This window comes from Coloeus monedula (assembly GCF_965178545.1).
Source record: "Coloeus monedula genome assembly, chromosome: 13".
In the NCBI taxonomy this organism is placed as follows: Eukaryota; Metazoa; Chordata; class Aves; order Passeriformes; family Corvidae; genus Coloeus; species Coloeus monedula.
The window spans coordinates 1159714-1173003 of NC_138793.1; the positions used below are offsets into that span (position 1 = coordinate 1159714).

The following is a 13290-nucleotide window of genomic DNA, read 5'->3' on the forward strand; positions in this document are numbered from 1 at the left end:
TGGGAACTATTTCCTGTGAATCTGGAAATAAAGGAGAAATCACAGGAAAAAACTGCTCAGCTTTCATATGTCTGGGATTAGAAATTAACAGGCTGTGACTCCAGCAGGTTAGACATTCTAGCTGTTCATGTGAGCAGTGTGTACCAAAGCCCATGTGTTGGTTGTCACCATTTGTGCTTTATAAAAGGTTGTGAAGCCCTTGAGTCAATGACATCCCTCTTTCGCCTACTGAAACATCCTGGTTTCACAGCACCCACACATGCAAAAGATGTGGAAGGCCAGACTCACAACCTGAAAGGGAAATTAGTTCCATTTGAAATTTTCCCTGCCTTCACTGAGTCTCAGTGGGAGTTTCACTCTTGACTTCAACAAGCAAGGATTTAGCCCATTTATATTATAATATAACTAGTGTCTGCATGTTTTCAACTTCCCAGCATGCCCAGTTGTACTGGGGTGCTGGTAATGCAAGTAATGTCCACATTTAGTCAGATTGAAAATCGTAGTGAAATACTGAGTTATCCTCCACTGGAAGTTACAGAAAGAAGGTGAGCAGCAAGAGAGCTGGCGTTTGGTGCAGCTCTGCTCTCACCAGGGCCCTCCTAGCTCCCTGATCAGGGGAAAGGGGTGGTTAAAGGAATAGCAAGAAAAGACTTGTACAGGCAGGAATGTTTTATTTGAATTGTGTATCTTCTCATGTATTAATTTTCTTGAGTGTCTGCAGCTCGTACAGAGTTCGAGCTGCAGTGAAGTTCTTGCGGGATTGGGACCTGTGGAAAAGCAGGGAACACTTTGGGAAACTAAGATGCTAGTTTTGAATTTTGGTTTAAATTAAAGAATTTTTGTTCTGAGTTGATTTTCATGACCAATATTTAGTGTAAATTATGTGTTGAGAAAACATGAGGCCCAGAACCCTCACAGGCCTCAAATCAGAGCAGCAGGAACAATGGCATAATAGAAACAGGATACAATATAAATTTATATTAATGTTTTTAATCTTCATCAACTATTTAGGCAAAAGATCAGTTAGAATGAAGTAAAAGGCACAAGGAGAGAAAAAATAACCTGAATGTTATATTGGAAAAAAAAAATAGTATCAGAAATCCAGCTTACATGCTTCTTTAACTTCAAGTGTAAGTCCACAGTTTAAAGCAAAGAGAGGAATTCCCAGATAGATGGGTGTTACCTACAGTGTAGTAACAGTAGGTAACTTCTGTGTAGTTACTGGATCTCAGCATATTTCACAGAAAGAATAATATTTAGCTCCTACCCTAAACATATTCTGTGTTTTGAAGGCTCATAGTGTATTGTAATATTATTTGGTTACTTCTATTAAAAATATGCAAGTCGGCCAGACTGCTGTTCTCACTCTCCCCAAATAGTACTTGTTAGGAGCAGGGGTGGCAGAACTGGCCTGTCTTGCACTACAGTAGCAGCAACCTCTCTGCTTGGATTGGGATGCTGTGGGTCCTCACACCTGACATGGTCAGAGCCCTGTTCTGGTCATGGTTACTCCAGAGCAGCTCAGCCAGACCAAGCAATGGGAATCGTATGGTTTAGCATCACAAATCATGGGAGGCTCTTTGTCAATGGCCCTGGTGCAAAAGATGTACAGGTCATGTCAGTGGCAACTTCTAGAAGTGAGAACTTTCTAATGAAGAAATGCAAACTGTAGCTGTATTTGAAAGTTATGTTTTTTCCCTTGTTAAGCACAGCAAATGCTTTTCATGACTGATGAGTTAAATAGGTGTGGTGGGATGCTGATGTGTGTGTAGCAAAAGGCTTCTGTCCTCTGTGTGTGTCTCTGCTTCCCTTACCTATGGATGTAGTGATGTGCCAAATTAAATGAAAGGATTCGTGATACAGCAATTAACATACTCGAACTGTTTGTTTAGTGAAGTATTTTAATAGCTGTTAACACACTAAAATAGGCAAACTCTTGAAAGAGGCAAATTGGAATCATTAGCCTGATGAGGGGTGTACTGCCACCATTACTCGTGGCTCAGCAGCACTTTGCTCCTGTGGGTCACCCACAAGGCACGTGGCAGCAGCCAGGAGAAACTGGCTGCTGAGAGACTGGGGATAAGTGACCAGTGCTCATGGGCCTAATCCCAGTGAGGTGAAGGGTTTAGGGTTAATGAAAAGCTTGGAAAGGAAAGCTGATGGGTATCTCAATTCCCTTAGTATTTGGTCTGCTCATGGTAATTGTTTGACCACTCCTCCTCCTCCCTGTTGGGATGTGTGGCTGAAGGGATGCAGGGTCAGAGTGGCTCTTGACTATGAAGAGAATTTTTCATTCAGGAGAAGACACAGGCTTCTCTGCCTGGGTTTAGTGTTTCCACTTCCTTGTTTTACCTGCTAATTTATGTCGAGTTGATACTGTTTCTACAAATTAAGAGATCTGTGTAGTGCATCAAAATATGAATACACACACATTTCCAGGAAATTATGTATCAAAGTCATCTGCTAAAGTGTCTTAAATGTGGAGATAAGCTATTAACACAAGCATCTCTCACCCTTACCATGAATACTTGGTGGTATTTCAAAAATAATAGGTAATTTCCACTTCAGTGGATTTTATTACCTGTTGCTCCAGTGGACTTTAATTGATAGTAACACTGAACAGAAAACACGATTGTCCATGGCTTTCTTTTAACTACAAAATCCATTATATACCTAATTTTGCTTTTTTAGTGGTGGCATAGAAAGAAGAAAGAAAATCCTTCCAGAGCTTCCTAAAAATAATTCTGCATGGTAGATTATAATGTTCTTTATGGATTATTGACTTTTAAAAATACATGTTGATACTATATAGACTAGCTCTGATCTGTTACAAAAATAGATACTGTAGCCTGAACAGCAAAATATGAAGTATTAAATCTAGGTAATAGGTCCTGCAGTTCCTTCAGGTGCTTAATGGTTGATGAGTGTAATATCCTTCAGAAGCAAGGCAAAGTGAGCATATGGCTCCAAAAACTCCTATGGCATTCCAGGATCAGCACTGGGAGGCAGGAACAGGAAGTTATAGGCACCTCCTCCCCCTCTTTCTGCACTGCCCTTGGTGTCTGCAGAGTTGTTCCTCTCACATGTTCTCACCCTGCTCTTCTCTGGCCACAATTACAACTGTGCAGTAACTTTTTTTCTTTCTTCTTCTTCAATCTGTTATTGCAGAGGCATTACCACCATTTCTAATTGGCCCAGCCTTGGCCAGTGGTGCATCTGTCTTTGGAGCTGCCAGGGGTTGACTCTGCCAGACACAGGAAGCTTCTGGCAGCTTCTTGCAGAAGCCGCCCCTGTAGCCCCTCTGCTACTTAAGCTTGGCCATGCCAACCCAAAACACTCCTCCACCCTTTTGCTGAGATTGGACTGTACTGCTTGATGCTCTTGTTGAAAATGGAGGCTTTAGTATCTCTGTTTGTTTCTCACAGGCCCGTTTTGTTTTGAACATCTGTGGTAGCTCACTTGTGCCATCAGGGACAGGTCTGGGGCTGAGTGATGCCAGGCAGTGCCTGTAGACACTGGCACCTGAGGCTGCCTTGCTGAAGGGTAGCTGTTTGCCCCAGCCATGTGGGAGTATTAGGAGAAGGAGACAGTGGTCAGGATGTCTGGAGCACGTGGAGTGGTGGGTGACCTGTGTGACACCACAGGCTTGATGCCTGCACTGCACTTGGGACTGGAAGCTGGTACCTGATCCAGTACCTACTTTTGCCAGAAACTCCTTTTGGGGGCACCTCTCAGTGCCTTCAGGCACACGTGGCTCTTGGATGTCATGGTTTGCAGAGCAGCAGTTTATACCCAAAGTTCAAGACTCAGACTCTCACACACAGCTTTTCCTCATCACTGTCCAAACAAAAGATGCTTAAAATTCTCCCCAGCTGAAACACCCTCCAAGCCAAGCAGATGCCTGCAGCAGTCTTAGGTGGTGAAGATGTTGTCTTTGATTAAAGTGGAAGAGCTGCAGGGGCAAAGCCTCACAGGGTTTCTGCAGTGTAGGACAGCCAGGTTGGGTGGGCACCGACCGTGCTGCAGCTCCTGCCTCTCTTCAGTGCTTCTCTCAGCTGGAGAAGGGCTTAAAATCACTGCTCAGAGAACAGGGAGGGAAGGTGTGGTACAACCATTCAACTGTCACACTAATTGTAGCTGAAGTTTTAAACTGAGGCAGATCAGAAAACCTACTGCAGGCAGATGCAACTTTTAGCCACGTTCCTCGCTGTCCAGGGCGTGAGAGAGCTTGTGGGCTGGCAGAGGCAATGCCTTCACACCTCTCTCTTGTAACTAATGCCAGGCAGAAGGTGGATGACACCCATCCACCGTGTTATCCCTGTCCCTCTCTGGCCAGCCTGGCCTGCTTTTCAGACAGGCTGAAAGGTGTTTTAAGGTACCTCTCTGGGGAAAGTTGCAGGTGCTTTCCCTATTATGGTTTGCTTTGCTGGGAACTTACGCACAAATCCAAACAGTTCTATAGAAATAATGGAAATAGGAAAAATGCTACTGGGAAGGTCTGACAGCACTGCCCACTCAACCTGTGCTGCTTCAGCTGGGCTGTGGCAGTGCCAGCAGAGAACTGGCTCCTAGCACAGGCGCTTCAGAGGCTTTCCACAGTCCTTTCCCAGCAGTTACTGCCTTGGGACGGGACAAGTAGCAGACTCCTGACAGACACAGCTATGCAGGCAGCAGTGCCAGACACGGTGTAAGGCCTGTCAAGCACCTCTGCTCCAATTCATGGCATTTTTTCTCTTCCAAGCAGATAACAGTATCTATCCTACCCAGTCTGGGCAAATATTTAGGAGATAAGCAGCACTGTTTGTGCTCAGCAGCAATGACTGGACTCTGCTCATCCGCTGGGGATGCTTTGCTAGCGTGTCCCGCAGGGTAGTTTTAGGTCATGCTCAGTGTCCTGCCTCTAAACAATCCTTTCTTCCTCTCTGTGGCTTTTCCCACAGTCACCTTCTCCTTCTCCAGCTCCACAGCCAGGCCCAAATGCTAAGTACAGCTGACAGCCCCCATAAAGCACAGGGAGAGCTGCAGAGCTCGTGTTGGCTCCACTGTGCATTTGCACTGAGGACAGGAGGGCACACAGAGGGGGCAGGTTCAGCAGGGAGGACACTGGGTGCAGCACAGACCTGCCACACGTTTGCAGGACCCACAGACAGGCATCTCCCTTCCTCCCCTGTGCTCCCATAATACTAGAAAAGAGACACGTTTTAATGACAGTTCACTGAAATGTGCATTCCCTGCTGATTTGACATTGGGCAGAAAAAGTGTCTACAAAATCAATTTTTAATAAATGTAAACAACTAAATTATGAATGACAAAAATATCACTGAACAGTTAAATATTAATCATGTAATTACTTAAATTAATACTTTTAGTGCAATATTGAGATAGAGAGTTCTGCTTATGCTGTGTCACTGTGCTGGCCAGACTGGTGCACAGGGGACGACGACCACAGTGGCCCCCACAGCAGAGTGACCTGAGGGCCTTAGGGCCTCATGGTGCCACAGCCCCAGTTGCTGGTTATCCCACAGGTCGCACAATACTGGCTGCTCTTCTTAAGACCTCTGGAATCAGATTTATTAGCAAAGAACTTCTATCTCCTCTTCAAAATAAAGCTGCCAAGAAAATGGCTAAACTGGCACAAACCAGAAAGCAAACTGCCCTACCCCAAAAACTTTTCTGTCCCAAAGTGCCATGAAACTTCCCAACAGCTGTGTGTGATGTGCAGACCCACAGCTGTGCTCAGTGGTGATCTTTGGGAAGACCAAAGGTGCTGTGGAGGGAGCTGGGGGTGCCAAAAGCCCTGGCTGCTTCTGAAATGTAGTTGGGAGAGTTGATGAAGGAGATGGTGTGTCGTGAGCTCTGCTGTGGGGGCTGGACTTACTGCCCTGCAGGCCCCCTCTGTGCTCCTGCCTCAACAGGTGCTGCAGGGAGCCTGCAGGCTGGAAAATTGGTCCCCAGGATTCAGAGGGGTGGGCAGCCTTCTGTAGCAGCCTTCTGTAGGTACTTGCGGGCAGCACAAGTAGTTTCTTTCCTTGCCCAAGAAACTAAGAAAAGAATTTACTGGCACTCTTGTCCTTGTGGGTTGGCTGACTGTGTTGTTTGTTTTTAATCTAATAAAAGAAGATCTTAATATCATAGTAAAATTGGTACAAAGCTAGAAACTCGCCCCTCGGCATTTTGGCAAAACATTATTGAAAATGTAAAAGCCTTTAGCAGAAATAACAGAAGCACAAAGAAACAGTAGGAATGGGATCAACAGGTGGTGTTCTGGCTCTTGGGAGAGACAGAGAAGTGCATCCAGCCAGGGCTCGAGGTGCCAGGCTGGAGGCTGGACACCAGCCCGGCGGTGGCTCTGCAGCAGCGGTGGCCAAGGGCAGGGACCCTTCGAGGGCAGCCCTGCAGGGCAGTGACCAGACAGCTGGGAAGAGCACATTGTTGGGAGGGCAGGAGCACCTGAGGAGGGAGAACAGGCGGCTGGGAGGATCTGTGCACTGGGCAGATGGTGTGAGCATAGCGGGACCTGGCCAGGGCAACAGAGGCAATGGAAAGACATGCTTGGCATCCTTAGGCTTGCAACTGCTGCAGTTGATCCTGGCTCTGTCTGCTCCCTGTATGGAAATTAAATATTGGACACAGATTATACGAGTGTTTCTAAATTAGAAAGTGAAGCATCTCTTTCAAAAAGGTGGGAATGCTGAAGAAGTGTTCATTGTTCAGACTTGCCCTTTGCTGTAACATCCCAGTGCAGTTCTTCTTGCCTTGTCTCCTTTTCCCTGTGCCTCCTGCCTCTTCACAAGCATCACTGGAAGTACCATTCCTGTGGCCATAAGCGACTCCTGAAAATGGCATTAACTAATTTGTCCACCAGTACAGGTTGCCATGACCACTCATAAAAACAACGGGGGTTACTACTGCCCAGTCTGAGCTGCAGCAGCTCCCCATGACTTTTAACTCGTGGCACATGGTGGGTCACTGGAGGGAGCAGCTTCCTGAGGCTGCCAGCCAGGCTGGTACCTTATTTCTGATTGATCATCAGTAAGTCTGTACAGTGCAAAGCCCTTCCTGTCCCCCTGCACTTGCTGACTTGCCAGCTCCCTGACAGCCTGAGTGCATTTTGCTTCTCTGCTTCTGTGCGAGGCATTTTGTTCTGGCCGCCAAAGACCCATCCACAGAGAGCTTCATGTCCCGGTGCAGAGCATGGAGCTGCTCTTTTCCATAGCTTCACACATGGTGAGGAATCCTATCAGGTGAACTGTCCATTTGAAGCTGCTGTTTGAGTTCATTTTGTGCTGTCCCAGCGTTGCATTTTCCGATGAACTTTTCCAGGTATGGTTTAAACTGGCGAGATGGGAGAAGCAGGAGCACTTTCCACATGTGGCATTACAACATGCTGCAAAGAAGTTGCTTCTTGGAACATAGCAGCCCCCTAAAATGTCAAATAAATCCTTAAACTATTCATCACTCTGTTTTTGGGGTGGCAGTTAAGTCTTTCAACACTCTGTGAGTTTCTTTCCCCAGCAGTAATTTTGCTGGTGAAGAAATACAGCTCAGGGCACTCCACAAAGTGGAGCCTCAAAATTCATGTTTTGTTTTCATTACCAAAAAAATGCTTTACTACATTAAAGAGTGGCCCATTAAAATTTTGTACCCTGTCTTCTCTGCACCCTGTCGCTGTTGGCAAACCTTCCCCTGTGCCCGTGCAGAGCCGAGCAGCTTTGCTTCTGCAGACTCCACAGAGAAAGGGCAGCGAAGGGGAGGAGGGTTCAGCCACAGCTCAGCTTGTTTAGATGTAAGATCTCAAAACTTCCAATAGCCATGCAAATTTACTCAGTAAATGTATGTACTGAACCTTAAGCTATCAGTGCTTCTGCTTCCAGTGTATCCCAGCACAGCACACTGGCAAAGGAAATAAATTAACTGTCTGGTTCCTGGAATAAAATGTAACGCTGTACACAGCAGTATATTTAACTGTCTTGGGCAAATGGCCCTAAAATAACAACGAGAAAGAAAACAATGAATTACAGTAGTCTTACTGAACCTTGTGATTATATAAATTAAATGTTGCCAGGTGAACTGGAAGGTATTCTGTGATACTGTAGGAATGCTAGAGGTTGGAGAAAACAGTAGATGTTATAATTAGGGTTTAGGAGAGCGCTTGGTTATTCTCACAAGTAACTCAGACTAGCTGTATGCTGGCATGGGCATGAGAGCAGGCAGTAAAACCTGGAGTTTCCTTAATTAAGAGGGCAGAAAGGTTTTTAGCAAAATTCAGTGAAGACTTACTAAGTCCAGTTTTATTTAGTATTTCCACAGTTTATTTACATAGAAATGGCGCATTAATACATTTGTAACTATATTAGCAAGTTAGAAGATCAGAGCAAGGTACAGCTGTGGGGAGCCCATGAACCCAGGGCCAGCTGTGCGGGGCACAGCCAGAAACACCAGCAGGGCAGTGGGGCAGCAAACCTGCCCCTTGCCAGCGCTCACATGGGCACTGGGGTCACTCACAGATGCTCCCCACGCTGCTGGGCCTGAAAGCTCGGGGTGTGGTGGTGGTGGTGCTGGGAGGAGGGAGGCAGCAAGACTGTGGCTGCTGCATTCGTCAGCAGTGCTGGACATCGCCTCTGGCGATGAGTTTGTTTTCCAGGGAAGGGGAAAGCCCTGCCCTGGTCTCAGCGAGGCTCACCGGGGATTTCGTGGGCGATTTGAAGGGGTGGCTCGATAGTGAAATCCAGCCAGCTGTGGGATAGTCTCTCTGGGAAATGGAGGAGTCCTCACTGGCAGGATTATTTAAGACTCGACTTTGAAAGACGAGACACTCTGCAGTTGGGAACAATGCTGCACTGTCAGAGAGATGGACTCAATTACTTAATAGGTCGTTGCTGTCTGTCTCCTGCGTTTTCCCTTTCAAGAACATATATTCAGCTGGGTTATTTCTCATGGGAAGACAAAGCGTTGTGAGAGAAGCCAGGCATTTGGAAGGGAGAGGCTGGAGGAGCAGCAGCCAGGCAGATGCCTGGTTTGCTCTCTGAGGAGCAGGCTCCTTGGGACTGGAGAAGCTTGGAGTGATGTAGCTGATGTGGTACTTTGGTCCCATAATCAGCTGATCCCTCGGTCTCATAGGTCTTGCTCCTGTTTTCTCTTTCTCGCAAAAGATTTGCCATGGTGCTCTCCTCCTGCCAGACTCATCCCTAGGACTGCTGGTGGTGGCACTGTGGTCCCACAGGCTGTGCTGTAGATGCTGCATGGGCCACTGGTTTCTGTTTTTCCAAAACATTCTGCATTGGGTGGACACTGGCAGGTCCATACAGCCCATCTCAGTGCATGAGCAGGCTCTCCTTCAGCACAGACAGGCTTGGATGGTGTTTGATCAAATGACAGCCAAGCTGGAGGTAAGCTCATGGCCAGGAACCCATCTCTGAAGTAACCACTTGGTTCTCTGTTAGCAGGACGTGGTGGATAGGGATGTATAACAAAGCCAGGGACTCGTGTTCTCACCAAAATCACTCTGCCAGCCATGAGCTGAGCGTTCCAGGGTGCTTTTGTTGTTGGGGCCATGGGCCTGCCTGGCAGCCCTGGCTGAAGGCAGCACGAGCCTGGTGCCAGGGCAGCCGTGGGGCCCTCGCTGCTGGTGTGTCTCACTGCACACACACCCAGGTACCTACCCTCGTGCATGTGTTTGTCACCAAATTAAGATCCTGCATTACCTTATGCACATTGAATTGTTGCACCTAAATTGGTTGCCCTTAAGCCCCAAGGCAGTAATGAGATTTTGTCTCTTTTGCCCATTTCTTTTTCTCTTCTTTTTTTCAGAATAAGTCGTCTGTTTAATGGCACAGAGCCTATTGTCTTGGACAGTTTAAAGCAACATTATTTCATTGATCGAGATGGGGAAATTTTCAGATATATATTAAGCTTCCTAAGGACGTCTAAGCTACTGCTCCCAGATGACTTTAAGGTAAGGAAAGCTATAGTCTGCAGTCTGTTTTTTCCTCCCATTCTGTCATTTGTTTTGGTGCGGGTTGGTTTGTGTGCTTGACCTAAACACACTTAACTAAATGTTGCTGTTTATTTGTTGGGATTTTTAGTACTTGTGTATTACACCAGGGATGCTGTTATTTAATAAATGGACCAATGGTTGTCATGGATACCAAGAAAAGTTAAATGATGACGCTTATGGCTATCAGTTTTTCTAAACTAATTGTATTTTCTCGCATTTTTAGCTTATTTATCAGGGTATAACAACAATTAAGAAGCAACATCAGCAACTTGAACTTAGCAGGGTTTAATGCTCAGAATCTGAAAGAAATGTTTTAAATTTGATACTTACAGGACTTGAACTGTGTAAATCTTTTTCTTGTTGGAATAAAAAAGAAACACCCTTAAACAAGCCCATTGGTTTGTGTCAGACATAACCAATGCAGATACTTTGATTTCAGGAAGTAATTTGCTCACACTTAATGTCAAAATATTCTTGGGAGATGGAACTGACTGAGGGCTTTTTAAGGAGCAGGACATGTTTTGTATGAAATTGTGGTGCTGGTTGTTTCTTTGCAGGCCCTGATTGTTTAAAGGCTCTCCTCTTAGCCTTGTTTGTTTGGCTTTGCACTTAGGAAACTTCCAACATTGTCACCCTTATGTATGAAAATTAGAAGACAAAAGTGTCCAAACTGTAGATGACAAGATTCAACAAAAGCACTTATTCCAGGATGAAATGATGAATAAATTGGGATGGCAGATGGGGATGGATCTGCTCAGTTAGAGGACACAGAGCATTGCTAGGAAGGAAAGCTCCTTGCTTTCTCTGAAATGCCATTTCACTTTGTTGTACTGGCTGGGCCACAAGACCACTTGGTCAGTTGTGACTGAGCGAGTCCAGAGTGGTGGTGGTGGTGGTGGCGGCTCTTGCTTTGGAGTACAACTGGTCCTCATGCTGCAAACCCAGTCATTCTCACCTGAGTTAGGAGTCTTAACCCACTGTGGGAGGGTCTGCAGCTCACATCTTGTCCCAAGGCAGGGGGAGGTTTTGGCAGTTCTGGGTGGTTTGGAGCTCCAGCCCAGAAGGGCTGTCCTGAGCACTGGTGTTTCTGGCGAGTGGCAGATGGGCTGGGGAAGCTGCCCCATGGCTTGGGGTGCTCTGGGATGGGGTGGGGGGAGCCAGAGCACTGAGGGCTGGGTGGGAGAAAACTCTACAGAGAAGTGGGAGAAAACCTTTGTGTAGTAGTGAAGCTAAAGACCAGACCAGTCCCAGGGGTCATAAGATGGATCCAGTAAAGGTGGTGGATGGAGAAGTGGGAGAGGTGCCAGAGAGATGCTTTAGCAGCAGTGTTTTGGACAATCCAGTGGGACAAGGTGCGAGAGGAGAGGGTAGGAGAGAAGAGAGAGGTAGTTTGAGCTGATCATGGCCTCGACCAGCATCCAGATTTCAGAGGTGCTCAGTAGCAGAACAGGCAGGATTTGGCTGGAGCCTGGAGGGGAGAGTGCCCACGGATGCCAAGGACTTGTCTGTGCAGCGAGCCCTGGCAGGGCTGGAGAGACTCAGGGAGCCGGCGCTGTGCCCGGGCTCAGGCCGCTGTTCCAGACCATCCCTTTGCATAGGGTTAACTGGGTTTTATTTAGTTCCTCTCTGGGAGAGCTTTAGAGCAAACCCCAGGCTAATGAGGGCTCAAGAACAAAGCAGAGCATTGCTAGGTAGGGAGTAACTAAATAAAAATGCATAGAAGAATGCGCTGTAAAGCTATATTAAAACTGCATTGTAAACGGATTTGACTTCACAGAAATCGTGTAATTTTGCCAGCATGATTAAAGTGACAGAAGACAATAATCAAAGGCAGCAAATGGAATCACTCGGTGTTTCTAAATGCAAAACTCTATTTAAGGTATAAAACCTGACAGCTTTTCCAGTGAGACTTGCATTAAATGTTCTTTATGTCAAACAAAGCATTATCAAGTGTTTTGAATATTTATTAGTTTTTACCCCTTAATTTAATCAAGCAGTTTATTAGCCTCAAGGTTTAGCCAAGTTGCTTTTCAACTTGAATTGCTGCTCAGATGGTTATTTTGGAAAGTTTGGAATGTAAGTACCACACCAGCATTATTGTGTTTGCTATTTCAGTGTTGTTTTCAGACTTAGTTAACACTGAAATGCAGAGAAAGTGGGGTGTGTGTTCTGAGGCTAGTGATTCTTTATTATCAAGTCTGAGTGGTGTGTTTACAGTGAATATTAATTACACTTCCAACCACGACTAAGCCAGAACTTGAAAGTGTCTCCCAGGTCTTCCTGCTGAAAGTAGCACTCTTATGGTTCTGTAGTTTTTCTGGGCTTGGGGGATTTTAAGCCACATGAAGTGTGCTGAGGAGTGACTGTAAGTGTTTGGGTTCTGCTCTGCAGCCAGCCTGTGCCACGCTGGTGATGGTGCACAGCCTGTAGCTGCTTCCAGCTGCCTCTGCCTGCTCTGCTTCAGTGTCCTGTCTGTGGGACATGACACCGTGAGCATCCTTCGGCCCTGAGCAGAGCATGGGGCCAGCACCCCCAGCTCTGCCACACTGCTGGGTCAGGGGTGGCTGCCACAGGAGCTGCTCCTCCTCCCTCAGGTGCCCAAATACTCCTGCCTTGGTCTTCTCCACCATCAGAGGGGCTACCCATGACATCATGAGCAGCGTCCCCTTCACTGTCAATACCAGGACCTGTTGTACCTCCTTGTTTGAGACTCACTCCCTGCCTAGAGAGCATCAATCAAAACCAGACGTAGGCAATGTGTGTCTGTCTCAAAGAGGGGAGGAGCACAAAGGCTCAGGATGTCTGAGTTTTATGTGGATTACAGAGATCACTTGTAACACCAGAGTGACAAGGCCACCACTCTAATTTATTAATACAGTTACAAAATTAGTGTGCTTGCATCTAAAGTCTTCTCAAACTGACCTCTGGAAATGGTGCAGTTGTCATCATAGAAGTGAGCAACTTTCTTTCATAGCCAGGAGTCAGATCTTCACAGCACTAAAAATATAAGAGAAACATTGAGTCAGGATGACAGTTTGTTCTTTCATGTAATAAAGAATAACAAGTGAAAAATGGACAGAAAGAGCCATTTCAGCCTGTTCAGGAGTCAACATTAGGTACAAAAATAAACGATGTCTTTGGTACTGAGAGAACAGCATCAGGTCCGTGGGACACATGGTCTCAGTCTCTGCTGGCTGTCTCTGCCTGGAGTAGCAGATCTGTGCCGACCCACTGGCACTGACACCGAAACAGCAGCACAGCTGGCCTTGGGGTCACACCTCCCATCTCCTCCC

At 46.5% G+C, this 13290-nt stretch overlaps 1 protein-coding gene across 2 annotated transcripts in view; it reads left to right on the top strand.

Annotated features, from left to right (window-relative positions):
* KCTD15 (potassium channel tetramerization domain containing 15) overlaps nt 1-13290 on the top strand; it is a gene marked incomplete at its 5' end in the record, with an annotated part of 42660 nt that overhangs the window by 17749 nt on the left and 11621 nt on the right. For both annotated transcript variants that reach the window (XM_082289783.1, XM_082289784.1), the window contains one exon: nt 9811-9955. In XM_082289783.1, coding sequence (XP_082145909.1) covers nt 9811-9955 — 145 coding nt within the window. The remainder of the gene's footprint in view (nt 1-9810; nt 9956-13290) is intronic.